This window comes from Seriola aureovittata, chromosome 20, assembly GCF_021018895.1.
Source record: "Seriola aureovittata isolate HTS-2021-v1 ecotype China chromosome 20, ASM2101889v1, whole genome shotgun sequence".
Lineage (NCBI taxonomy): Eukaryota > Metazoa > Chordata > Actinopteri > Carangiformes > Carangidae > Seriola > Seriola aureovittata.
In genome coordinates, this window is record NC_079383.1 from 14,035,194 (window position 1) to 14,059,903 (window position 24,710).

At 44.6% G+C, this 24,710-nt stretch overlaps 3 protein-coding genes across 5 annotated transcripts; 1 reads left to right on the top strand and 2 right to left on the bottom strand.

Moving 5' to 3' along the window:
* Positions 1-519: 519 nt before the first annotated feature.
* LOC130161122 (basic helix-loop-helix domain-containing protein USF3) lies at positions 520-10,026 on the bottom strand. Of its 2 annotated transcripts, none has more exons than XM_056364133.1 (7): positions 9,902-10,026; positions 9,240-9,364; positions 9,113-9,144; positions 8,906-8,988; positions 8,696-8,792; positions 3,592-8,567; positions 520-2,912 (listed from the first exon to the last, which is right to left on the bottom strand). In XM_056364133.1, the coding sequence occupies exons 2-7, from the start codon at positions 9,281-9,283 to the stop codon at positions 1,095-1,097; spliced, it is 7,050 nt and encodes a 2,349-aa protein (XP_056220108.1). In that variant the 5' UTR covers positions 9,284-9,364; positions 9,902-10,026; the 3' UTR covers positions 520-1,094. The 2 variants fall into 2 exon arrangements, with proteins under 2 accessions (XP_056220108.1, XP_056220107.1); XM_056364132.1 differs by having other exon boundaries at positions 9,810-9,999.
* A 245-nt stretch (positions 10,027-10,271) lies between these two features.
* On the bottom strand, positions 10,272-14,108 carry naa50 (N-alpha-acetyltransferase 50, NatE catalytic subunit). 2 transcript variants are annotated; one of them, XM_056365028.1, is made up of 5 exons: positions 13,919-14,108; positions 12,363-12,496; positions 12,093-12,212; positions 11,936-12,002; positions 10,272-11,785 (listed from the first exon to the last, which is right to left on the bottom strand). In XM_056365028.1, exons 1-5 carry the CDS (start codon positions 13,924-13,926, stop codon positions 11,608-11,610), a joined length of 507 nt encoding a protein of 168 aa, XP_056221003.1. In that variant the 5' UTR covers positions 13,927-14,108; the 3' UTR covers positions 10,272-11,607. The 2 variants fall into 2 exon arrangements, with proteins under 2 accessions (XP_056221003.1, XP_056221002.1); XM_056365027.1 differs by having other exon boundaries at positions 12,363-12,499.
* Positions 14,109-18,339: 4,231 nt separating this feature from the next.
* atp6v1ab (ATPase H+ transporting V1 subunit Ab) lies at positions 18,340-24,590 on the top strand. Its single transcript, XM_056365007.1, has 14 exons — positions 18,340-18,462; positions 18,716-18,844; positions 19,401-19,615; positions 19,706-19,843; positions 19,944-20,095; positions 20,183-20,345; positions 20,424-20,532; positions 20,735-20,857; positions 21,769-21,883; positions 22,012-22,075; positions 22,162-22,365; positions 22,469-22,563; positions 22,780-22,951; positions 23,849-24,590. The coding sequence occupies exons 1-14, from the start codon at positions 18,381-18,383 to the stop codon at positions 23,939-23,941; spliced, it is 1,854 nt and encodes a 617-aa protein (XP_056220982.1). The 5' UTR covers positions 18,340-18,380; the 3' UTR covers positions 23,942-24,590.
* Positions 24,591-24,710: the final 120 nt, after the last annotated feature.

Below are 24,710 nucleotides of genomic sequence, written 5' to 3' on the forward strand. Positions count from 1 at the left end.
TTGGGGAAAAAAATGTAGTGCCACAGTAAGGTGCTGTTGTCACGGGGAGATCAACCGCTGAATATATTGTGCATGAAGCCCTACGTTTAAACAGATGTTGGCTTGTTTAGATGAGCGTTTATAAGTGTCAAACACAGCGACAAAGCTCTGCCACCTTACCGGGGCCCCGCTCGGCTTTTCTAACTGGGACCGCGCTCATCATAATCTACTGTAGGTAATATACCGACTTTTTATGATTACCTCACACTACCCCACGTCAAAAAAAAAAAAAAAAAAAAACTTCGATCCCTTTGGGTCTACACATAGCTCTGTATATATCCTCAACACTGTTCAGCAGCTGTGCCATGTGGGCTGGTATTGTTTCTCTTGTGTGTGTCGTGGTGAAAGTGGAGAGGAGTTGGAGTTTGCAGCATCCTGGGGCAGAGAAAAAGTCTGTATTGAATTGAAGTGCCTCCTAGTGGAGAATGAGTATAATAGCAAACGCACACAATCCCCCAGTTGGCAGGAAATATACAAAGGTCTTCTTATAAACTTTATTAATCAATTTTGTATTTACAAATACATACACAATCTAACAATTCTGATATGAAACATTGGTATTTACAAAATAGCTCTTGGGAAAAAAAACAAAAAACGATTCTGTACAATACAACCTGATATAAGTTAGTAAATTACATTGGTAGGTAACTGTGCAGAAGGTTTCTTTAGGACCCAGAATACACTGAATTCAAGTTCTAAACCTAAATTTGATTTTGTTTTGCTACCAAACAGTCGGTTTAACCAACACTTCAAACAAAGAACTTTAAAGGACCACATTTCCATGCCCCCATAAAATTGAAATGATTTTTGAAATATTACAAATTATAACCGATATCATACATATGCCAAAGGGAACATATTTGAAATTGTGTAAACATGTAGACAACAAAACTCACCACCAGATGGGTGTGATGTGTCATATCAACCTACAAACTGTTCATCTGGTGCTTCACCACCACTTTCTGAACTGAACATTTAAAAGAACAACACCTTCAAACAGAAAACTACACTTCACTCCTGAGCACCAGGTCATCAATATGCAGCAGGAGCTCTCCTCACACAGCCGAGCTGCCGTCGTGGCCCAAAATGTGGCTGATGTTGTGGGCAGGACGATTGGGCTGCTTGCCCGAGTCGGCAGACGAGGTGTTAGAGAGAGACAGCAGGGGAGACATAGGCATGGCCGAGCCGTCAGTGGGCATGCCAGTGGCAATCTCAGGGAACAGAGAGGTGAGGCTGAAGTTGGATATGTGAGGGGTGATTCCAGATGAGTTGGCAATGGGCATTGGGGGCATATCTGGGAGCAAGGGGAAGCTGGCCTGGCCAAAACCCACAGGGCGAGGTGGGGAAAGGATAGAGCCGAAGCGGTTGTTGAGTGGGGGAGCGCTGCCTTTGTCGGCACTTGGGCTGGTAAACATTTGGTTGGGAAAGTATTGGAGGGTGACATCGCTGGGAAGGCTGGGGTGGGCTGCAGGAGAGTAGGAAGGATAGAAGGAGGGTAAAGTATTCTGGGGCTCCACAGGCAGAAGGGAGGGCGTACGCGAGGTGTTGGGCTGGCTGACTGGAGGGATGAATGTGGAGTTCGCATTGATGGGAGGTGGAGGATTCATCCCCCCCTCAGGAATAAAGGGGAAACCAAAGTTCTGTGTTATGTGTTGGTCGGGAACCAGGTTGTTTTCGCTAGGAACCTGGCCACTATCTGCCATAAAGCGAACGATAGTGCTGCGCCGCGCCTCTCCTCCAGACTGTGGTCGGCTCAGTAGCACCCCTCCTCCAGAGGGCAGGGGTAGGTGGCCCTCAGGCTCAAAGGGATTGCTTGGTCTCAGAGCTCCTGATCGAGGCCGGTCGCCGGGTCTCAGCTTGGTGGGCTGAGTGTCCCGGGTGATGTGGCGAGAGTGCTGGCTGACAGCAGTGAGTGTTCGGGAGGGGGCCGAGGACCGGCCTGGCTCAGAGCTGCTGTGCGGGGTTGGAGGGTGGGGGAGACCTGCTCGCACACCTGGGCCTCCATGCATATTACTGCTGACCTGAGAAATATGGCCCTTATTGCCCTCTCCAAGCCGCATGGCTGGAGCCTTCTGTGTCTGGGGCACACTGGGGCTGGAGGCCTTGGCCTGTATGTCTCCTGAAGAGCTTCCAGGCACACAGCTGTACTCCATGCTGACTGGGGGACAGCACTGAACTGCTCGCTGGTGGTTACTCTGCTCTGGAAGGTGGGGGGAAAGGAGGCTTTGCATGAAACTCTGGTGACAGCCTTCCTGCTCCCGGGACAACGCAGGTCCAACCTGTACTCCTTGTGAGCCAGGATGAGCGCCACTGTAGCCGCCACGGTTTCTGCCATCTGCTGGAGGGCCTACATTCATCCTGAACCCTCCCTGCTGCTGCCCCTGAGGGCCCCTCTGAGATGGAGGCACTGACTTAGGTGCCATGTCACTCCCACGAGACACCTGAGCCTCAAAACCACTGAGTTGATGTGCTCCTCCTCCTCCAACCATGGCTTTGAAGGGAGGACACTCTGTGACCCGCTGAACATCAGCGGACCCTGGATGATCTGAAGGCAGGCGGGTCTGTGGGTTGTGTGCAATGTTGGCCTTCCCTCGTGATGTGTCCAGGTAACCACGGAGGTCTTGCTGCTCCTGTGTGGCACCGTGGCCAGGCTGAAGGTGAAGAGCCATACGTTGCTGTTGTTCACCGCTAGTGGTGCTCTTACCGATGAGCGCCTCGGCAGAGTAATTGGAAACACGGTGGCGTTCCTGGCGTGACGGAGTGCAAGCCAGGTCAGATGACCGGGACACAGGATTGCTTGGAGGAGAGATGAGCTGCTGCTCCAGTGTCCGAGAGCTCATCATCCTCTGCATAGCGTTATGGTCCTGACCAGGCTGAGGGAGAGAAAATAAAAATATCATGAGTCTGTGCTTTTAGCTGGGTTTTCGTAAAACAATGATTGCGATAAAGCCGGGTATTATGTAAAAAAAAAATCATCCAACTGTGAGTCATCTACACCCATCCAAAAGCATAAATTAAACACTCTTTCGTGGCAGTTCCCAGATAGAGATAGACACTGCTTAAAAATACTGACAGCTAGGGAAAATTAATTATTGTTATTATTATTGTTTGACTTGAACTTGTGGAGTTAATGTGCAATATGCAAGGGAAACACTCTTATCAGCCACAGCCTGAAATAAGTAGTGATTATTTTTGTTGTTTTGAAATCAAATATATAAATAATTAAAAATAGTCCTCACAAGTTATATGTATCAAATATTTACTATTTGGATGTACCTGGGCACAAAAATAAACAAAGCCTTTTATTGTTGTTAGGCTTTGAACAGCCAACGTCTGATATGATTTGAATGGTAAATGAAAAGTAATTGATTATCAAATTTGTAATTGCTGATTTCTCTATTGATTAGTTGGTTCCACTATTACTTGTTTCTCAAATGTCTCAACTAAAAATGCCAATAAAGATACGAAGACTAAATACCACAGGAGACACTATACTTTTTCCAATCTTACTAACTCATAGCACCGTACTCTCCACCATGTGACACTACCAACCTTGAGGTGTTCCTGCTGAGCCAGGTGGTTGCTGTGGTGGGCCCTGGATCCTGCTGCCTGGGCTTCACAGCTCTTCTCCTGGTGTCTAAAGTGCTGTTGCTGCTGGAGCTGCTGCTGTAGATGCTGCTGGTGTCGGGAGTGGGAGCTCTGCTGCTGCTGTAACTGCTGCTGCTGCTGTTGGTGTTGTTGATGCTGGGTCTGGGGCTGCTGTTGGTGCGTCTGCTGTTGGTGCTGTTGGGGATGAGATTGTTGGTGTTGTGTTGGTTGTTGATGCGCTTGCGATTGTTGGTGCGACTGTTGCGGATGCTGCTGAGACTGCTGCTGTTGCGCGTGCTGTTGATGCTGTGTCTGCTGTTGTTGTTGATGTGAGTGCTGCTGTTGCTGCTGAACTCCAGACTTTTCCAGGTGATGCTGCTTCTGTTGCAGGCCAGCAGGTGAACCTGTCTGACTGCCTCTGACAAGTCCCCGCTTCTTCTGGACATGCTGCTGCTGCTCTTGTTGTTGTTGCTGCTGCTGCTGAAGCGCCCTCTGGTGTAGTGAGTGGCGCTGTGCAGGGTCAGGCTGTGTCAGATGATGTTGCAAATGATACAGATGGTGTCTCTGTTGCTCCTGCTGCTGCTGTTTCATGTAAAGGTTCCCTCCCAGATGCTGACCAGGCTGGGCTGCAGCATGCTGCGGATGACCCTGGGGCAGATGAAGCACCCCTGGCTGGTTCTGCTCAGGGGGCCCTTGAGGAGGGCAGTGACCATCTATGGGCCGAACTACTGGGCTCATGAAAGAGTTTGTGGAGAAGAGGGGCCCTCCACTTTCTGAATTAATCCTCGTCATGACAGTGGAGGAGGTGGGCAGCAGCTGTCCCACCATCATCTGACTGTGATCTGGTGCTTTCACATCCATATGGCCAACAGTGCTCACTGATGGAGGACAAGGCTTGGGTCGTTTTCCAGTGTTTAGCATCACTGCCTCCTGGGCCTGCCGCTTGGAGATGATTTTTACTTGTCGTTCACCCACACCAACTCCAGCCTGAGCCCTCATTAGAGCAGTCTTTAAGGGGGTGTACTCATTCGGCGGGGCTGCACCTGAGCAGGGTGAGAGGGCATTGTTTGAGGGTTGGGATATGTGGGCTGAGGTCCCGACGGGCGAGGGAACTGAGCCCTGTTGGCCAGCCAGACTGGGAGAGCCGGGGTAGGGCTGCTGACTGGAACTGGGTCTTATCAGGTTATTGACACTGAGGCTAGCCACCGTGCCACTCTGGGATGAGCTCTGAGACTGGACCTGGGGGAGGGACTGAGACTGGGAGTATGATATGTTCTGTGGATGTCTGCTTCCATTGGGCCCACTGACAGACCCCTCCCCAACTTGTCCTCTGACAGACACCTGGACAGCAGATTTAACCGTTACTGTATCCATGGGCTTAGCCACTTTAGTCTGCTGTCCAGTTGAGCCCCTTTCTTTACTAGCAGACACTGGTGGGGTTTTTGGGGGCTCCCATGTGGCTGTGGTAGGGTTTGTTGAAGCAGTGTTGTCCCCAGAGCAGCCTCCACTCCTCCTCCCAGGGCTGTCCTGTTCTAGCATGGCCAAGGCCAACATCTCTGCCTGCTCAGATGTGAATGTAAATGTTCCAAAGGAGCCAGATGACGCACTAATACTATGGCCTTGAGGAAGCATAGAAGCCACAGAGAAGCCTCTGCCTCCCCCAGCCCCTGTAGACATGGGAGAATCTGTCTGCCTGCTGGATGTCATAGGGTGCTCCAAAGTTTGATCGTCAAGGTTAGTGTACACCTGCTGAGATAGGCCAAAGTCCTTTCTAGAGGGAGTGTCAGAGGTGGCTGCCACCAAGTTCCCTTTCTCTGCTGCTATGGAGTGTCTCTCTTCCTGACTTTCTCTATCTCGTCTGGGGGCCTGGGGTGGTTTGACTTCTGTGGGATGGCAGGGGGAGGGGTTGGACATGTTTATGTCAGTCTGCTGTGTTGGAGCTCTAGTGGTGCTGACTCTTTTCCTAAATTCTGAACTTGCTGAAGGGGCTGCAACAGAGCTGTGTGCTGCAGAAACCGGTGCAGGCGACAAGAGCGACACAGTTGTGGACACAGAGGATGAAGTGGTGGACTGAGACTGAGGTTTATTACAGGGCAGAGGAGCTTGGGTGTTAGATCCCTGGGGACGACATACGGAAGTTGGTTGGGAGGCCTGATTTAGAGATATTGGTGCAGTTGTTGTGATGCTGCTGGTACAGACTGGAGTCAAACATGCGGTACAAACAGCGGTGGAAGTGTATCCAATCTCAGTGGCACCTGTACAACTGACCACAGATCTACTCTGTCTAGAAACAGCAGTGGTGGCAGCTGACTTACTCTGTGTTGTGCTAGTTGTTGTACTGGTGGTTGGCTGTTTAACCTCTGAAACTGACACTTTGGTTACAGTTGAGTTGTTGCTAGGAGCTACAGCTGGTTTACTGTCAGTGACCACAGCTGCACTAATTGATGGCTTAGCCGATGTGGCATTGATAGTTGTTACTGTAGCTGCCATACCACTAGTGTTAGTATGACTGAATACAGCATCACTCTGAGATGCACTGACAGAACTTTTGCTCTGTGAATGAGCTCGACTAAATATAGTTGTCTCACTAGATGAACTACAGACAACAATTTTCTTTGTGTTTTGTGTAGAGGTGACATTTCCTGTAGCTACAGTGCTATCTGTAACTGTCACAGCTGTGGTACAAGTGGAGGGAATGTCTGTGATTTTTACAGGTGAGCACTGTAAAACTTGAGATACTGTAACTTGAACTGTCTGACTCTCTTCTGCAGGAGCCATGGGCTTAGCTGACACAGCAACAGCAGGCTGCCCCTGACTGAGCACTTTTTTCTTGACAGGTTTAGTCCTTTTAGCTGTTGCCCTCTTTATATTCAGATTTGCGCGAAGCCGCTTTCCTGAAGGCTTAGAGGCATTAACCACCAGCCCTGATGTCACTGGGTTCAAGCAAGGGACCTGTAGCTGTCGGACAGGTAGAGCAAGTGTGGTTCCAGAGACAGGCGCTGGAGCAGGAGGCTGCTGCTGCTGGACGACTGATAACGGAGCAGCTGGAGCCTGACTATTGTTTTGGCTAGAAATTGTAAGTGGAAGGCCCTGAGAGATGCTCTGGTTGAGATTGCTGAGGGCCCCTAAACTGTTGAGGGCCACATTAGTAGTTGGTTCCTCAGTGGTGGTGGGCTGGACCAGCTGGAGTGTACTCTGGCCACCCTGGGAGCTCACTTTGTCAGAGGGCTTCATGGGCTGCAAGGCAAACACCTGGCCATTCACAGTGATAGTTTGTGGGGTTGGAGGAACTGGTGGAGAGGAGGATGCCTGTGTAACATTCAGGGGATGGTTCATTTGAGGCTGAACAGGGCGTGGAAGGATGTGCACCAGCTGTTTCCCCCCTACACTCTGTAGAGAAGTGGCAGACGTTGAACTGCTGGTTGTTGATATTTGAGTAGACACAGCAGGTACCGCAGAGGGCACAGCAGCAGACAACATGCCAACCTGAGGATTTTGAGGGGCAGGTGCAGCCTGATTGGGTGCCTGGATGATTACAATATGCTGACAAGGGGTCTGATTGGTTATTTCCTCTCTTACAACTGATTGAGTTGGGCAAGAACTTGCCTGTTGCAGGATGACCACACTTGGGTTGTTAGTGTTCTGTGATGCCGTTACACCTGAGGCTGTTGCTCCGGTTGGGTTGACCTGCAGCACCTGCATGGTCTGAAGAAGGGGCAGCATGGTGGCCTGTTGCTGGGGCACCAGGGCTGGCTGAGGGAGGGGCTGAGGCTGAGGGATGAGGGCAGTTGGAGGATTGGGCAGCAATGACGCCGGTTGAAGTACAGCAGGCTGGGGTTGCGACGCGACGGCAGGGTGGGCTACCACAGCCGGCTGGGGGAGAACAGCACACTGAGGTTGAGGGGCTAGGACAGGCTGAGGCTGTGCCTGGTTCAGAATAGCGGGCCGTAGCTGGGGCGGTCTCTGAAAGGGCTGCGCTTGAATGTGGGCTGTAAGAGGCGCCTGCTGTACAGGGACATTTGGTTGCATCTGTATTTGAATGGGCTGAACAGATGGTTTGTTGCCCATTGGACACAGAGTCACCTGCTGGACAGCCTGGGTGGTGTTGCTCACCTCTGGGGTGGGGAGACTCTGGCAGACTGGCTGGACCGTGTTACCTGCCATCTGCAGTGTTGTCCAGGTAGTCTGTGTGCTGCCTGCCGCCCCTGCCCTAAGAAGGGCTTGGCTGTTAGGGATAGCAGTATAACTTACAGTTCTGATGGCAGTGTCCTGTGCGACCCATGAGCAAACTTCTGAAGCTTTTGCTCTGGTTACAGTTTGGGAAAAAGTGGGTAGAGTGGACACAGGCAGAGCAAGACTTTCAGTGACGAGCTGTGAGGCTGAAGTGGCTGCTATTGTGAGGGTCTGAGCTGCAGCGGGAGGTTGAGGTTGCTGAGGCAGGGCTGTGGTGGCTGTAGGGATCTGGAGGGTGATGTAAGAGACAGAGGGTGGCAGAGTGGGGGCTGCAGACGGTGTCTCGACCACACACTGCTCTACCACTCTCAGGCCTGGCGTTGACTGGGTGGGTGTGACAGCCGACCCAGGGAGAAGTGCAGGGGTGGAAGAAGATGTATTAACTTGCAGAAGGGCTCCATTAACTCTTAACCTGCCACTAACCTCAGACTGTGGCTGAAGAATTAATGTTTCTGCAGGCTGTTTCCCTGGGCTAGCCTCCTTCCCTGCCGGGCACATCACATTTCCATTGGAATAGACGATAATGCCCTTTGGGAGCTGGTGAGTTGGGGTCACCTTTGCCACCTTGGCACAGCGCTGTTTGCCCTTCCAGTTGATAGTGGGGTCCTCTAGAAGGTTAATGTCATGGGCTTTGAGGAGTTCGATGTAGTGAGCACTCTCCTTCCTGAGCTCCTCCAACTGACGCCGCAGCCGACGGATCTCCTCCGCTGCACAGAGACCAGGCAAACATAATCAAGCACATGTACTGTATAATCACACTTTTATAACTTGAAGTATAATTAAGCTATGAGAAACTCAAAAACTAGGCGTGAGATGTACAACTGTTAATCTTTACCTTGAACTTTATCTCCTCCCTCCAGAAGCATTGTATCATTTTGTTTCTTCAGTTCAGTGATGTAGCGAAAAGCCTGGTCCAAGATCATGTTCTTACTCTAAAGATAAGGGGATGAAGATTTGATGTTAAAAACATGCAATGTATACAGGCACGAATTTGACCTTAAAATGTTACTGATGTGGGCAAACAATAAGTCAGCTTGTATCTTACCTGTTTAAGAGCCTGGGAACAGGGCAGAAGATTGCCAATGCGGTTAATCCCAGCATTAATCTTCTCTTTTCTGTGTCTCTCAACTAAATAAAGAAGAGAATAGACTTTGATATAAAGCCCTGTTGAAAATGATCTCCACCTATGGAAATACACCTAAACCTAACAGCAAGATTAGAACAGAAGCATGCACAGGAGATATTATTTTACCTGCATTATGAGATTCTTTGTTTTTCTTCTTTCTGCAAAAGAATAACACGAGTCCACATTTTTATTACATTGTATTACTTCTGCGTGTACTGATAATTTGGTTAACGGATATGGCAAACATCCCTACTTGGGTTTACGACCGGGTGTCTGAGTTTCAGTCATCTCTGGCATCCTGTCCGAACAGTTGCCTGTACGATGAGGTACCAGTCAACACATTTAACAGCTGGACCTTAAATCCCTTCCGTGCCCGTCCTGCAATGAAAACATAAAGCATCCGGACAGAGTATGAATTATAAATAAGCATGATGACACCAGACAACTGTGGAACACCAAGGAAAAATAATTTAGTTGCAATTAGCCAGCAGTCATGGTGTCATACGATTAGATACAGCAGAAGATACGAGACAGTCAAAAAAAACCTTATTAAGATTAAGACTAAGAACTACTAGATGCTAACAAGCTGTTGTAGATTAACCTAGCTTTACAGCTAACCCAAACTCATTTACCTGCATATTAAAGAATAATCAGAATCTGCTTAACGAATTGAAACAGTTCTGGTGAATGAGTTGTGGTTTACGTTGTCGACAGTACGCGATATCCAGAAAATTATCCCGCTACTTAACCAGCAAGAAACTAGCAACCTGAGCAATTATCTATTCAGTTGTTAGCTAGAAGGCTAATGCCTAGCTTAGCTTACCGTTAACGACATAATTATTAAGCAAATTAATGGTGAATTTCTTCGCGTCCCTGCTGATAAAACGCTGCTAATGGAGGGTGGTTTCCACTAACCTCTAGCCTCGGCATTTTGGAGACTGTCTGTCTCTGCGAGAACTTTGAGTTTAGATGCTAACTGTTAGCTAGCAAGGCATTCCACTCAACTCATCTCTCAAAACAATCTAGGTACACCTAAGCTTGAGCAGACAGGGGAGGGCTCTGGAGGAGGTGACAGCCAATAGAATTCCAGATGTGGGAGGTTTCAGCCAATCACGACGTGTAAAAGGGCATCCAGGGATGGGTTTACAGGGAATGCACCCAGACATTTATGCTGTCCATATTTCTTTGCAGTAAATATTTTAAACGGTTTTCCAACTATGTTTCTGTTTATTTAGCAAATAATTTACTAAGGCATGAACAAGAATAAGACAATCAGAAACACATATACTGCAAATAGTAATTCCTTTATTTAGACGTTAAAAAGTCTTACAATATAGAGCTCCAGAAAAGATAAAATTCTTCAAAGAAAGGAAAAACATGCTTATACTACAGTGGAGAGGACACAACTCTCCTTGCATGCAGAGGGGTCAGAGCTTCCTCTGGGTAATACACTGTTTAAGAGACCATACCAAAAACTTCCAAACTATCAGTTTAGCCTCAAAACCTAATTAAGATGTCTGTAACAACAGAATCGGACTGAGGCAGGAAGTTTGAGAAGACCATTTCTCCAAGGTGGCTACATAAGGTGCCAAAGGTATTAAAGGTAATATGTCTCAAAACACTTCCATGCATTTAGAGACACACATCCTCACACACCTTCATTATACCACTGAAAATAATGCCCAAATCCAATCCCAAACAGCCAATCTGTTATGTGGACACCCCTAACAAGACGTTGTGGAGTGCCCTTCTAAGAAACACATTCAATACGAAGATATTTAGTTTGTTTCTCTCATTCCTCAATGTTTTCACTCTTAGTAGTAAGCCCAGGAGAACCTCTGAACCATTTGCCTTCTCAATGTAAAAAATAAAAATAACAGAAACAGTTGAAGGGGAATTAAATTAACAGGCTGGAAAATAAAGTTATTCAGAAATTATGAGTGGTGACCACGTCGTCTCACCACCTCAAAACCGTTCAGCCTTCCTTGCGCCGTACCGAGGGAATACATATCTGCTTTTCCCCTCTGGACATGACATATCATCAAACTGGTCAGACTCATTTCCCATGAATCCCAGGGTTCAGGTGGTGAGGGAGTGGAGTTGTGACTGTTCCACGTCCAAACTCAAAGCATCACTCCCAGCTGACCAGCTGGGATTTTGTGTGTCAGTGATGGTCTTTCAAACACTTTTACCGCTTCAAACAAACTGTTTTCTTTTGCTCAACAGTATAGATATGTCCCCATTAGCTTTAATAACCGCATAAAAACAACTCAAACACAAACAGTATGATTTGCAAACACCACACCCTCCCCCTCCACCATGTCTAAAACTGTCTGAAGTTGGCAACGTTGTCAATAGGAACACTTCTGGATACTGAGCTTTTTTGTCATTTTGTCATTTCATTTCTGTCATTATCTGTATGAGGGAAGGGGAGCAATAAAATATGCAAAAATCAAAGGGGACCCCTTTGCAAAATAAATGCAGCAATTTTTGTACTTTAAATTTGTTTTCTCTTTTTAGCGTCCTTTGAAGAAAGTGTTGAATGTGTCGACCCTGGGGCATTTGTCACAGTTCTGTTTCTGTGGAGGCAGGCACATCTGTGCTCTTTCCATGATGTGCTCCTACTCTGCCTTCTGAAGCTCTCCGGTGGGGGGTGCACATGGGCTGCGCAGGCTCTTCTGCAACACATGGGCATCTGCGGGCTCTATCCTCTTGTAGTAATTCTTTTTTGTTTCGATGATCTCAAAGCCAAACTTCTGGTAAAAGTCAATGGCTGACTCATTGCTGATCTGCACATGACTGTGGGTAGGGGAAAAAGGATTTAAGTTAGTGGTCAAACAGAGGACTTTGTCAAAAAGTAACAGTTAACAACAGAATATATTGATTTATGCTTACTATTAATCTACCCTGAAAATATGTGTCAACTGCAGGTTGAGGCAAAAAACTCACAGGTAAATGTTGTCAAAAGTGCCATCCTTCTCACAGATGTTTAGCACATGATTCAGCATCTTTGTACCTGACAGAGACACAAAGACAAAGTTTGAAAAACAAAACACAAGATCACAAAGTGCATTTTAACGTTTTCTAGAGATTCAGAGCTCCTTACCAATTCCAAGTCTACGGTAGGGTGCTAGACAGCCGAGTGTCATAATGTACAGTCTCTTCTGGTTCTGAGAGTGGTCCACTCTGCAGCACACAGCACCCACTGCAATGTCATTGAAGTATGCTGCAAAATAAGGAAGTGGTAACACTGAAACACCACCAACAGACAGGGAATCTCTCATGTCTTACAACCTAAACAGTAATAACTTCTAGTAGAGTCATGCAATCTTTAAAAAGGATTTATTTGAAGTTATGTGAGTTACATCAGTCTTACCTAGCTTTGCAAGCTCTCCCACTTCCAGTACATCTTTGTAAAACTTGTCGTTGTAGCTCACAGGGAAGATGACCTGGTTCAGGCGTTTCAGCTGCTTAATGTTGTGGGGCGTAACATCCCCCAGCTCGATCCGGCTACTGGAACAAGAGCAAAACGGTCAAATAACTGACAACGGGTACACCATTATGTTCAGGATTATTTGACTCAAAATGCATTAAAGAGCAATTGTACAGGAGTGAAAATGACAATAGGATGCCACAGGATCTTGATAACTTAGTAGTACTCTGAATCTTTTTTTTCCCTTCAAACTTTCCCAAACTAGCAACTATTTTGATAACTGATTAATGTTTTAGGTAATTTTCTTGCTAAACTAGGGAAGATTACTGAGTTGCATCTTCTGAATTGTAAGGATTTGACGCTTTTCTTTGACTTCCGCAATAGTGAACTTAAAATCTTTGGATTGTTGGTCAGACAAAATAAGCTATCTGTGGATGTTGTACTTTAGGAACCTGTGATGGGTATCTTTCATCAATTTCAATTAGTCACAAAAAAATGACATGCCAGATAAATTGATGATTAAAATGCTCATTAGTGCAGCCATAATTAATCCCCTGAGTATGGTCACGTGACAGGCAATCCAGAGTAGGTGGAAGGTGTGCCACTTCACAGATGGCAATCCACAGCAAAGTGGGATGGATACGGGACCTGCTAAAAATGAACAGTTACATATTCTATTTTAAAGAACTTTGATTTGTGTCTTGTTGATCCAAACACGACAGTCCAGTTTGCCTGGTTGAGGGGTTCACTGTGGTATTTTTAGGACGAATACACATCCAAAAACAGTTGTTGGTCACGTGTGTTGTTCATCGAGATTTACAGAGCCAGCATCCGTCCACGCTTCAGACGGTAAAGTCTGTGAAATCCTATCTGAACAATTAACCCAGTACAGCGTTAATCGTCCTCGCGTTATCTGAGAATCGTCACCTTTGCCAAAAATGTGTAAGCCAAAACGTGAGGCATCATTGCTAGTGCGTTACTTTGACAGATCAAGTTACACACAGCAAGCTGCCACAAACTCTGAAGTTGGTCTAACGTTTGCTGACACAGTTGACCAACATACACTACCTGCTCAGCAAATTCTCTTATAACTTAGTTAACTGACTTGGCTACGCTCCCTTAGCCGAAATTTAACCGAGCTGCTGTCGATTTTGACGCAAGCACACAAATTATCTGAGGTCCAGGATCTGTCTGTTTAGCTTAGCTACATTGGGTTTACTGACTCAGCTTCCCAGTAACAGCTTGCTAGCTAGCTTTGCTTAGTCGCGACCGAAACGAAACGACTAGCGGCTTAACTTAACGAGAATATCCGTGACAAAACCGTTTCGGTAACGGTGCTGTCGTTTGTATTTTTTGTCCTACACCAAAATAAAAGTAGCTTAGCAAGCTAGCTAGCTAGCCTCGCCGTCTCCTCCCCGCCTCCCTTGTAGAAAAAAATAGACATGAAAAACTTTACTCGTGCTAAGCTACTTATTCGTGACCCAAAAGCTTACACTCACCCTTTCATTGTAAACAGGTATTATCCCTTATTTTCGATGAGGCTGAACTTTACCGATGTTTGGGGTAAAAAGGAGAAATTTTGACAGAGTTAGGGTCAGGGATGCCTCCCGTTTTACCCTCCACATGTAGCTAGTTGCGATGGTTGCAGTTAGCTTAGCCGCCGTACTCCCTCCACGACTGTGTGGAGACTGTCAACCCTGACCCCCGCATGCGCACAAGCACTGCTGCGTATTTCTGTGAGACTTTTATGACCTGAGTTTAGTCTTTCAGGTTGCAAAGCGTCCCAACGGTCCCCAGTAAAATCAATTGATCAAATGAGTTCCCCGGGGAACACATTTTATATTTAGACACAAAGTATTTTAAGTGCTGACAACTTTGCTATCAATCATATTATATAGACCCAAATTATATGTAGTAAACCTGAAGCTTTTGGGTCCCCTGGGGGTCTGGATGCCGATCTCGTTGCCCCCTTGTACAGTTAGTAATCCAGTTATGGGTTAGTTATTTTTGGTTGCATTACACAGTATTAAATTGACCATATAAAATATTTGGGTTTGTGTTAAACAATATGTGTTAGTCTTCAAATTTGAGACGACTGATTTTAAGTTCCTGGGTGGGACTAAGATCTGCCAAGCATAGCGAATGAGGCAGGATATTGATGAGGTGTAGCCTGGGAGTCCTTACTTAGGGTTAACCCTTTTCCTTTTTCTATGATTATATATGTTCTTATGTTAAAACTGCAACATTTTTGCAAGAGTGTAGTTTTATGGAATGTGATTTGCCTTGCCTGCAAATGCTTTTTAACACACACACACACAAACAAAATTAAAAACATAAACCAAGCCCTACATATATAACTAGAGACCACCATAAAGAGGTATCCGTTTATGAAATTCTTAGATATAAAACATTTATTTCCGTTAACATTCACATTTAGATTATATTTTAAGAGAGGGACACTTTCATGGAGTAAAAAATTAATCGCAGCAATATGTGATAGCACCTCCATTTTGGCTCAAAAGTTACTGCAAAGATATTCACCGCATGAGAGATAGATACATTGCCTAGTCCGTCCTTTATCTTGTCTGTCTTATACATGTAATGTAAGGTGTACAGATATGACCTATAATTATGATAATTATTATATATTTATATTTGATAATTGTTATAGCCTGCCAGCATGGCAACATTAACCAGGGGTAAAATGTAGGTGTTTGTCTCTGTTCTATATGTTGTAATGTTAAGTTGATTAAATGCAAAAATAATTATACAGTAATATAGTATGAATTGAAACATTAAACCTATTGCAACAGCCCTTCTATATTTCAGGGTGTCAAGATTAGGAAAAAATGCAGGGGTCACTTGCAATTTATTACTCAGTATAGGGGAATGTATGATTTATACAAATTAATAGTCACAAACATCTACAGTCTTCTATATTTCAGCACACGACGCTTAGAGTTTCCTAGAGATACTAGAAGGCTGTTTTATATATTTTTTTGATCTCATGGCCTTCATCACCATACTTTTATTAACTGTCTCATAAAATTTTATAGTAAACATTATTTGAAGTTTTGTAGATTTTAGATTGTTAAGTTAAAATAATTAGAAATAGCTCTTGATAAACAGTGCACTATGGGACATGAACGTTTAAATTAATTAAAAAATATTGTCCGTGAATGTCCCAAAACTCATTTTGGTCCAGTAGTGGCCTTTCCTCTGTTGAACCCATTATAATGCTTGCTGTAGACGAATACTGATTTAGAGTGATCGATCGCTATTGTTCATCACTTGAAAATCTTTGCCGTAGTCCCGGGGCGGATCCAAAATGGCGGCGGCTGCAGGGGCCCAGCAGTAAAACCGAGCGACGAGTGAATGAAGTCAGCTGATCTCAGTCTGCTGTCACGCATCACAGCACCCATCGTTTCTCTCTCGAGGCAAGACGGTAAACCACCACTTCACAACCATACGGCAAGTATTGTATTTTACTTCACCCGTGCTGAGCTATCTCGATATTATTAACTAACATTGGCTTTGTTATATCTTGATAATGAAATCATTTAGTTTTCCCGTTGCGCCAAAACGGTAGAGCCAGCAGTTTTCATCCAGGCCGAGAGACCAGTCTTGCTATCGTTTTCATAATACCGAATAACCTACGGTGCTAGCTAACATTTTTTCACTGTTAAAACGAACTGGGAATGAGTGGAGGTTACAGACGTGTTCATTTATGATTTATCGGCCGGATTTTAGACTCTCCTTGTTGTGTCAGTAAAGCTAACTAAGGAACAATTTCGAGGAAAGGTGTCAAACAGAATATCCTGCATTGGGATCAGTTTTTAAGCAATGACACAGAGCCCTGCTCACCATATACTAAATACAGACTACCAGGTCATACCTATGTAATTGAATCTCTATTATTGGAGCGTATTTATTGCATTAAAGACAATAAAGTTTAGCAGAGTTTCATACCTGCATAAAAGAAGTCTGCAATTAACGTCACTGTGTCAAGATGTTTTGCGTGGTCATCTCACCTACATGAAACATTTCTGAGCTCATTCTTGCACAGACATCAGGTATCTACATGCAGATGTCTCTTCTTAGTGTTAACCCCACTGTCCCTTTGCTCAGATATTCAATAATGAGCGTAAAGTGAGACAAATCCTGTCTTCAATTCTCTGTTGCAGTTAATACACGTACAGCCCTCTTGTCCCTGTCTGGTTACCAATCTATATTGCTCTTCTTTAACTTTGAATTTGACATTTATTGACACTAGAAGATCATTCCAACCTTTTTCTTTACTAACCATCACACATTAGCAAAACAAAGGTAAGGTCAATGGTATAATAATGAAGGATAAAGTTATCTTTAGTAAGCCCCCTTGTCCATTTTCTGTGGAGGATAGTAGTCGAAGGGGGGTTGGTGAGTTTCTCCAGTGTTTCCACACAGTCACAGTTTGTACTTCCCAGTTTTGCACCATGCTAGTTTTCCACTTCCTTAAAGAGACTCACACAGTAAGGCCAGCCGGTCATGTGCCAGGATCATATGATCAGGTCTGTCTGTAAGTCCTTTGCAATAACTCTTTTATCTGGAAGTTATGGACCTATGCTGTAGCCAGGGTTATTACATGGGAATTTGACTTTAGCTGCATGTAAAGATACTTGTAACAAATCATGTCACAAAAGGCATTTTTAAAGGTTTATATTTAATGCTATTAGGATTGATAGGGTTTTTATTAATCAAGAGGGAAGAGAGCTGCCTGTGATCTTAAATGAATCATTAGAACAATAGGCCTTATCTTTCCATTGTATGCTGATCTTTGGAGGCTCTTTAAAAACATGAGGTACACAGTGATTCAAGCATACCTGTAAATACTCAAGGTGTGCTAGGTGTTGTTGTGTTGAAACACACACACAATTACAAATAGAAAGCAATCAAATTTAGTCAGTTTTTGGTCTTTTTAAAAAGAAAAAAAGAAAATGCAAAATGTACCAGGGACCAGATTTGAGCCTTTTTAAGTGTACTTCTTGTAATTACTGCATTGACCTGTTGGTGGAGCTGCTGTATTCCTGCACAGATGGGCTAAGCAGCCTCGCGTAAACAGGAAGATCTGTGCATCAGTGGGAAGGACAAGAAAAGGGCATAGAAACAGTGTATGTGCGATACCATTGTCAGATAGAGAATGAGAAATGAGGGAGGTAAAAACTGAGTAATATGAGTGTGCCGGCTCCATCTCCTGTGGCTGATGCATACAGTGTATTGCAGATGAAGCTGCTCTTACGTGTGTTAACAGCATCTGCAGTGTGCTCCCTGTGGGGATGGCTTCATGTCACGACTGATGACAGCTTGTATTTGTGTTGCTCCTGCATGTTGCAGAATTGAGCTAGGATAAGAATATCATGTGATATATGGTAAAAATGAAAGGAAAAATAAGATTGGGGGGGTGGGGGGGTGTAAATGTCTGTATTTAAAAGTTGTATAGATGTGCTGTCTGTACATATGTGAAGGGGAAACATGCTGCACTGTGTGGGATTCCCCTCTAATGTTAGCTGACTGTAGTGCTGGACCTGTGTGCAGCCAGCAAAAAAGAAGGGGGGGTTTACCATGGTTACAGAAGGAGGGGTTTTTACAAATTAAATCGATTTTTATTTTTTTATTTTTTGTTTTTTCCTATTTCACATTCAGAAAGTTATATCACTCATCATATCATTCCTCCAAGTATAGATTTAATAGTTTTCCTAGCACCGTTTACAGCAGCAATCAAAGCACTTTTCATTGTGGCTACTCATAAAAGCCTAACTTATTAAAATGTAGACGCAGATGTCGTGTTGTTGAAAGTAGCAGGGGAGTGGGTGGCCTCATCTGCACTCCCCTGGTTAATTTTCTCCTTTCTCTGTTGCCTAATGTCTCCCTCAACTGATTCCTCTCTGCTCTCCACACAGTTAGACTAATAAACCCGTGAAGATGGACATGTCCAAGCTGCCTAAGATCAGGGACGAGGAGAGAGAGAGCCAGTTTGGATATGTTCATGGAGTCTCCGGACCAGGTTGGTCACCACAAACACACACATGGACTCTGTCACCTTTATCACTCTTCTTCCTCCACATTTCATTTATGATAAAAGTCCAAAATGTTTTTTTTAAGGAAGAAATGACATGAAACTTTGCATCCCTTCATGGTCAAAAATTATTCAATTTTTTAGTCATAGCTGTTTTTCCAAAAACAAAGCTCACATCTGTCTAACATATATTAATTTAAATACATTTGGTCTCATGATTATACCTTGTTTGTGTTTCTAGTGGTGACAGCTACGGCCATGGCGGGAGCAGCCATGTACGAGCTGGTCCGTGTCGGCCACAGCGAGCTGGTGGGAGAGATCATCAGGCTGGAGGGAGACATGGCCACCATCCAGGTCTACGAGGAGACATGTATCCTTACTGTCGAAACGATGTCCATCCATTTGTGTGGCCGTTAGTACGTGTGCTTCTGTTTTGAAGTAACAGCTGGACTCAGTGAGGGGCCAGATATGACACAAGAGAAAGCAATGCAGGATATAATGGAAGCCAAATGTGTTTGTGTAGTGTTAAAACTGTTTTCAACAATACTGAACTGAACTGTTTCAGAGGCTACAACAATAATTCATCTCATTGGGAGCAGACTAAATATTTGAAACGCCTCCCACTGTTATGCACTGCAAGTCCACAGCACCTACACCCCCCCCCAAGCTGGCCTCAAAGTTGAATAAACAACTTCGTAAAACAGTTTAATCAAAACCAAGCATTGTATTATATTATAAACACAGTCTTTATCTTTGATAATCTGCCTGTCTGATCCTTTTTACTGTTGTATTAGACTGAATTAATTAGTAGCAGCTGAGCTGAGCGTACACTATTGTTTTTGTATTTATCTCATGCAGAAGTTTATATTAGAAACTGTTCTGGACTCTCATCCAAACTTACTGTATTTTCCTGAGCGTGAGCACAGCTGGTGTGTCTGTAGGAGACCCCGTGCTGCGGACGGGGAAGCCTCTCTCCGTCGAGCTGGGTCCAGGAATCATGGGGTCCATCTTTGATGGTATCCAGCGACCCCTGAAGGACATCAATGACATCACACAAAGTATCTACATCCCCAGAGGCGTTAACATCGGAGCCCTCAACCGAGACCTCAAGTGGGAGTTTTCGCCCAGCAAGAGCCTGCGGGTATGTGTCTGTGCAGACTTTTTCTTGACCTGTTAGAATCGTGAGGTGAATTAACTTGACAGTATGTCCATTCTCCTTTCCTGTTGTTAGGTTGGCAGTCACATCACAGGAGGAGACATCTACGGGATGGTGTATGAGAACTCCCTCATCAGGCACAAGATCATGCTGCCCCCCAAAAACAGAGGCACCGTGACCTACGTGGCTCCTCCTGGAAACTACGACGTCAACGTGAGTATGACTCACCTCCAGCAGCAGCTCTGCTTTCAAAGTGACTGTTAGATGTTGCCTTGTGTTAAAGGGCGTGTATGTGTGTGTGCGCCTGTGTCAGGATGTGGTGATGGAGCTGGAGTTTGAGGGGGTGAAGGAGAAGTTCACCATGGTGCAGGTGTGGCCCGTCAGACAAGTGCGGCCTGTCACAGAGAAGCTTCCCGCCAATCACCCGCTGCTGACTGGACAGAGAGTGCTGGACGCCCTTTTCCCGTGAGTCCCACATCCACCTTTTAATCTTTTTAATCTTTTCATTTGCGGCTTTTTATGACTCATTTTTCCCCTCTTCTCTTTTCGAAGATGTGTGCAGGGAGGAACAACAGCCATCCCAGGAGCCTTTGGTTGTGGTAAGACTGTCATCTCCCAGTCCCTGTCCAAGTACTCCAACAGCGATGTCATCATCTACGTAGGCTGCGGGGAGCGAGGTAACGAGATGTCAGAAGTACTGCGAGACTTCCCCGAGGTGGGTAGACATGCCGCTTGCCTTTTATACTGATGAAAGTGACTTTCCGGGTAACTGACATTGTTGTCTGGCCAACAGCTGACCATGGAGGTGGATGGGAAGACGGAGAGCATCATGAAGAGAACAGCGCTGGTGGCCAACACCTCCAACATGCCTGTAGCTGCCAGAGAAGCCTCCATCTACACAGGTAACCGTCAAGATGTGTCAAATACACTTTAAGCATATTCAGAACGTCATCTTCATCCAATCACGGAACAATGAAGTGCTAAAAGAATACATTAAAAAAAATAATCAATAGCGTGAGTTAACGGATGACTCATTCACTCTCATTCTGTGATTGCTTCTTAGCTCACATGAGCAGTGTGTACTCACTGAGTTTGTTTTGGCAGGAATCACACTGTCTGAGTACTTCAGAGACATGGGATACAATGTGAGCATGATGGCCGACTCTACCTCCCGTTGGGCCGAGGCCCTCAGGGAGATTTCTGGCCGTCTGGCAGAGATGCCTGCTGGTAAGTTCGGGGTCTCCCGGAGATAGCAAAGTGTAATAAAGGTTAATGGCATATTGGTGCTTCTGAGCTGAATTTCTAGCACTGGGTGATGAAAGATAGTTAAAGGTTGGGCATCAGACTCAAACTTCACACTGGATTACAGGAAATGAGTTTTGTATAAATACTTCTAGTGATCATTTTCTGCGGCAGTGACTCGCAAAACAAGCCGAAACACTCTCCCTTCGACTGCTCATATCAATGTCAGGAAAAACAACGCATTTAGTGGATTACAGGAAGATCCTGTTAACTGAAGACAATGCTTACAACTTAAACCTTTTAGCTGAACCCTCAAATGGCACGAGGTTGTATAATCTGCTCTTCCAAGTATAGCTGAAAGGATTAGACCAATACTTGATTAGTTGATTGATTAATCAAAAGTTAATCTGCAACAATTAATTGTTTAGGTAATTTTTTTTAATGCCTAAAATGAATTCCAGCTATATGCAGGTTTTCTTAGTGTATTTTTTTGACTACAGATTAATCTTCAGTGAAAATATTTTATTACTCACCCCTCCTTCCAGCTGGGCGATAAATGCACTGCATTGAACCTCGTATTGAAAGGCACAATGCTCCGTGTCTGAGGTTAACACGGCAATTTCATTTAATAGTCAGGATCATCGCACAAGTGTAAATCCTATCGTGAGCATTTGAATTTGCGGTGATATATGAAGCCCATCCATCAGCTGACTGAATCAGCTGACTCAATTTTTAATGCTTGAATTTCCCCCATCAAGTGGAGCTAGTTTTTGTTAGAGAAAAACCAGTACGGCGGTGCAGTGTTCAATTGTCTTACATCTAGAAAGCAGAAGGGCTGTGAACTGTGTATACAGATGTGGTATATATATATATATATTTTTTGTACCTGCCCACAGACAGTGGTTATCCTGCTTACTTGGGCGCTCGTCTCGCCTCCTTCTACGAGCGAGCTGGCAGGGTGAAGTGCCTGGGCAACCCTGAGAGAGAGGGCAGCGTCAGCATTGTTGGAGCGTGAGTACAGCTTCACGTCACTAGAGGGAGACATTACTCTGCACATGTGTTGTGGACTGTAACTGTCGGGCCTACAATGTGAAATAAATGAATAATGTTTTGATATTTTTTGGGGTTTATTTTTTCAGTGTGTCACCTCCTGGTGGTGACTTCTCTGACCCCGTTACTTCAGCCACACTTGGTATTGTACAGGTAAATGATCAAACTCTGCCACTCTAATGAAGTAGATCCGTTTTGTTGGTTGTTGGTAGTTATGACCCCGTGTTTTCTTCTCTCAGGTGTTCTGGGGTCTGGATAAGAAGCTGGCTCAGAGGAAGCACTTCCCTTCTGTGAACTGGCTGATCAGCTACAGCAAATACACCCGTGCGCTGGATGAGTATTACGACAAGCACTTCCCTGAATTTGTGCCGCTGCGTACCAAGGCCAAGGAGATCTTGCAGGAGGAGGAGGACCTGGCTGAGATCGTGCAGCTTGTTGGAAAGGTAATTCAGCTTAAAGTCGGTGGCAGTGTTGTCATCACTGTTTTGCATCAATGATTGGATAATGTTGTAAAGCAGCTGGTGACTTGATTATCACTCTTAACAGGCATCACTGGCAGAATCAGATAAAATCACCCTGGAAGTGGCCAAACTGATCAAGGACGACTTCCTGCAGCAGAACGGTTACACTCCTTACGACAGGTAACATTGTACCCACTGTAACACAAACTCACTTACTGTTCATCCCACTCTCAAATTGATGTTGAAATAAAAGTGAAACACGACTATTGAGTATTTTTGTCACTATAAATCTGATTAGTCCTAAATAGACATAATGGATTAAAACATTTGACAGAACTGCTGATTTAATCTCGTGATTACTGATAACGATAACTGACTTCTTGCATATCTCTTCAGGTTCTGTCCCTTCTATAAGACAGTGGGGATTCTCTCCAACATGATTTCTTTCTACGACATGGCCCGGCACGCGGTGGAGACCACGGCTCAGAGCGACAACAAGATCACCTGGGCCATGATCAGGGAGCACATGGGAGAAATCCTCTATAGGATCAGCTCAATGAAATTCAAGGTATGTCCTCTGCACTATGTGTTAATTTAGCGGCGCTCAGGTTGATGTTAAGTTGTTAAAACAGAATTCATAGAATAGGAAAAAATGGAAATCTGTTAACATGTATATTTAAGTTTTTCCACATACCCTAATATGTCTGTTTGGTTTTTTTTCTCTTATGTTTAATATACAATCGTTGTGAAGTCCTAAGACTTGGAAGAAAAAGAAAATTCTTTATTTTATTTGAAGCATTCATCACTGCAGGAGTCACAGAGTAAAAATTGATTAATTATTAGCTAAACTGGACATTTTTATTGACTTTTGCCATATCTTCATATTATAATCTTGTTTTATAATTTACATTAAGTCTGTTTATACATTAGAGAACGAGTCACTGTATGGACTGTATCTGAGGGAGCGACTTAAGGGTTGAAACAATCATAGTAAAGAGGTGGGAAGTTAATTTTACCGTGCAATGCTTTAATTATTTATGGAAATAACCCCCACCCATCAGATTTTCTTTTTTCCATTTTTACTTTATTTAAATAGGTAAAAATCTCTCTAGGGGGCTACATAGAAACATTATTACAAGAATAAGTACAAATACCATAAACAGACTTGGATGACTCATGTCACATGCTACAAAGGAGCATAAGATACAAAATAAGCATGAGTTTCCACAGCAGAAAAATAAAGTTAAATTCAAACAAACCAAAACTAATCAGCTCTGACTATTTCAAATGATTCTGCACATCATTCCAGGGGGAAAGAACAGTGTAATTTTTGTCCAACTCCTTCCTAAAGTGAAGAACTGATATCTGTGGAACACAGTGAGAAACAGGCCGTAGTTTAAGCACCATAGATCAGGCACATAGTCTGCTGTTCCCATTCTAAGCATGTATCTCTGTGTCTGCACAGGACCCAGTGAAGGACGGCGAGGCTAAGATCAAGGCCGAGTACGCTCAGCTGGTGGAGGACATGCAGAACGCCTTCCGTACGCTGGAGGAATAGAGCTCCCACCTCTCACAACCTTTCCAGTTTTCATCTCGGACCCCTCCACCGCAGAATCACATTCCACCTGCTCGTATTCTCAAAACCCGTGTGCTCCCCCCTGTGCTCCCTTTGTGGGTGATTGTGTGAGTGTGTGTGTGTGTGTGTGTGTGCAATTTCATGTGGAGGGAAAAGAGAAAGATGTACTGTATTCATAATTATTTGTTGCCTCATATCGGCTTACTCTGGATCCTCTGCATGGTCATTGATTGTGTGTGTGTGTGTGTATGTGTGGATTTAATGCGTGTATGAAAGGGGGATCTCTTCACCCCGTTTCTTCCTTTCTCTGTTTACATGATTTCTGTGTGTGTAGCCGTGTTGCTCTTCCTGAAGAGGATTGTTCGGTTGATGTATTGTAATTCATAGACCCATCTGTACAGAAGAGTATTGAATATAAATTTAATAAGATCAGTCTATTTATTGCCAGCATTTTGACGTAAAGGCTTTGTTGTTCTCTCTTTTTTTTTTTTGTTTTTATGGTTGTGTTTCATGCTGTGCTGTGTTGTGTAATTTGCCGTGTGAATGTGTAAGAGTCAGACTCTGGCCTTCTGCTGTCCAATACTTTCATCATGTTACTCCAAAAGAATTAAAACATGGGGAAAAAGAATAATGTGTGTGTGTGTCTGTGTTTGCCTGTTTGACCTCATAGTTTCTAACGATGCTGTCGAACTGGTCTCTCCGCATAACACACATACTGTAGAGTCTCCTGCACCCTGCCTCTATGCTTCTT

What these genes read in the sequence shown, in the direction of transcription:
- LOC130161122 (XM_056364133.1), bottom strand. Translation starts at nt 9,283, where the DNA reads ATGCCAGAGATGACTGAAACTCAGACACCCGGTCGTAAACCCAA. An exon ending in ACACCCGGTCGTAAACCCAA is followed by an intron (nt 9,145 to 9,239) that starts GTAGGGATGTTT and finishes ATTCTTTTGCAG; the next exon opens with AAAGAAGAAAAACAAAGAAT. An exon ending in GGGAGGAGATAAAGTTCAAG is followed by an intron (nt 8,568 to 8,695) that starts GTAAAGATTAAC and finishes GTCTCTGTGCAG; the next exon opens with CGGAGGAGATCCGTCGGCTG.
- naa50 (XM_056365027.1), bottom strand. An exon ending in GGGAGAGCTTGCAAAGCTAG is followed by an intron (nt 12,213 to 12,362) that starts GTAAGACTGATG and finishes CTTATTTTGCAG; the next exon opens with CATACTTCAATGACATTGCA. An exon ending in CTACCGTAGACTTGGAATTG is followed by an intron (nt 12,003 to 12,092) that starts GTAAGGAGCTCT and finishes TGTCTCTGTCAG; the next exon opens with GTACAAAGATGCTGAATCAT.
- atp6v1ab (XM_056365007.1), top strand. Translation starts at nt 18,381, where the DNA reads ATGGACATGTCCAAGCTGCCTAAGATCAGGGACGAGGAGAGAGAGAGC. An exon ending in GTGCTGGACGCCCTTTTCCC is followed by an intron (nt 20,096 to 20,182) that starts GTGAGTCCCACA and finishes CTCTTTTCGAAG; the next exon opens with ATGTGTGCAGGGAGGAACAA. An exon ending in AGCGTCAGCATTGTTGGAGC is followed by an intron (nt 21,884 to 22,011) that starts GTGAGTACAGCT and finishes TTATTTTTTCAG; the next exon opens with TGTGTCACCTCCTGGTGGTG.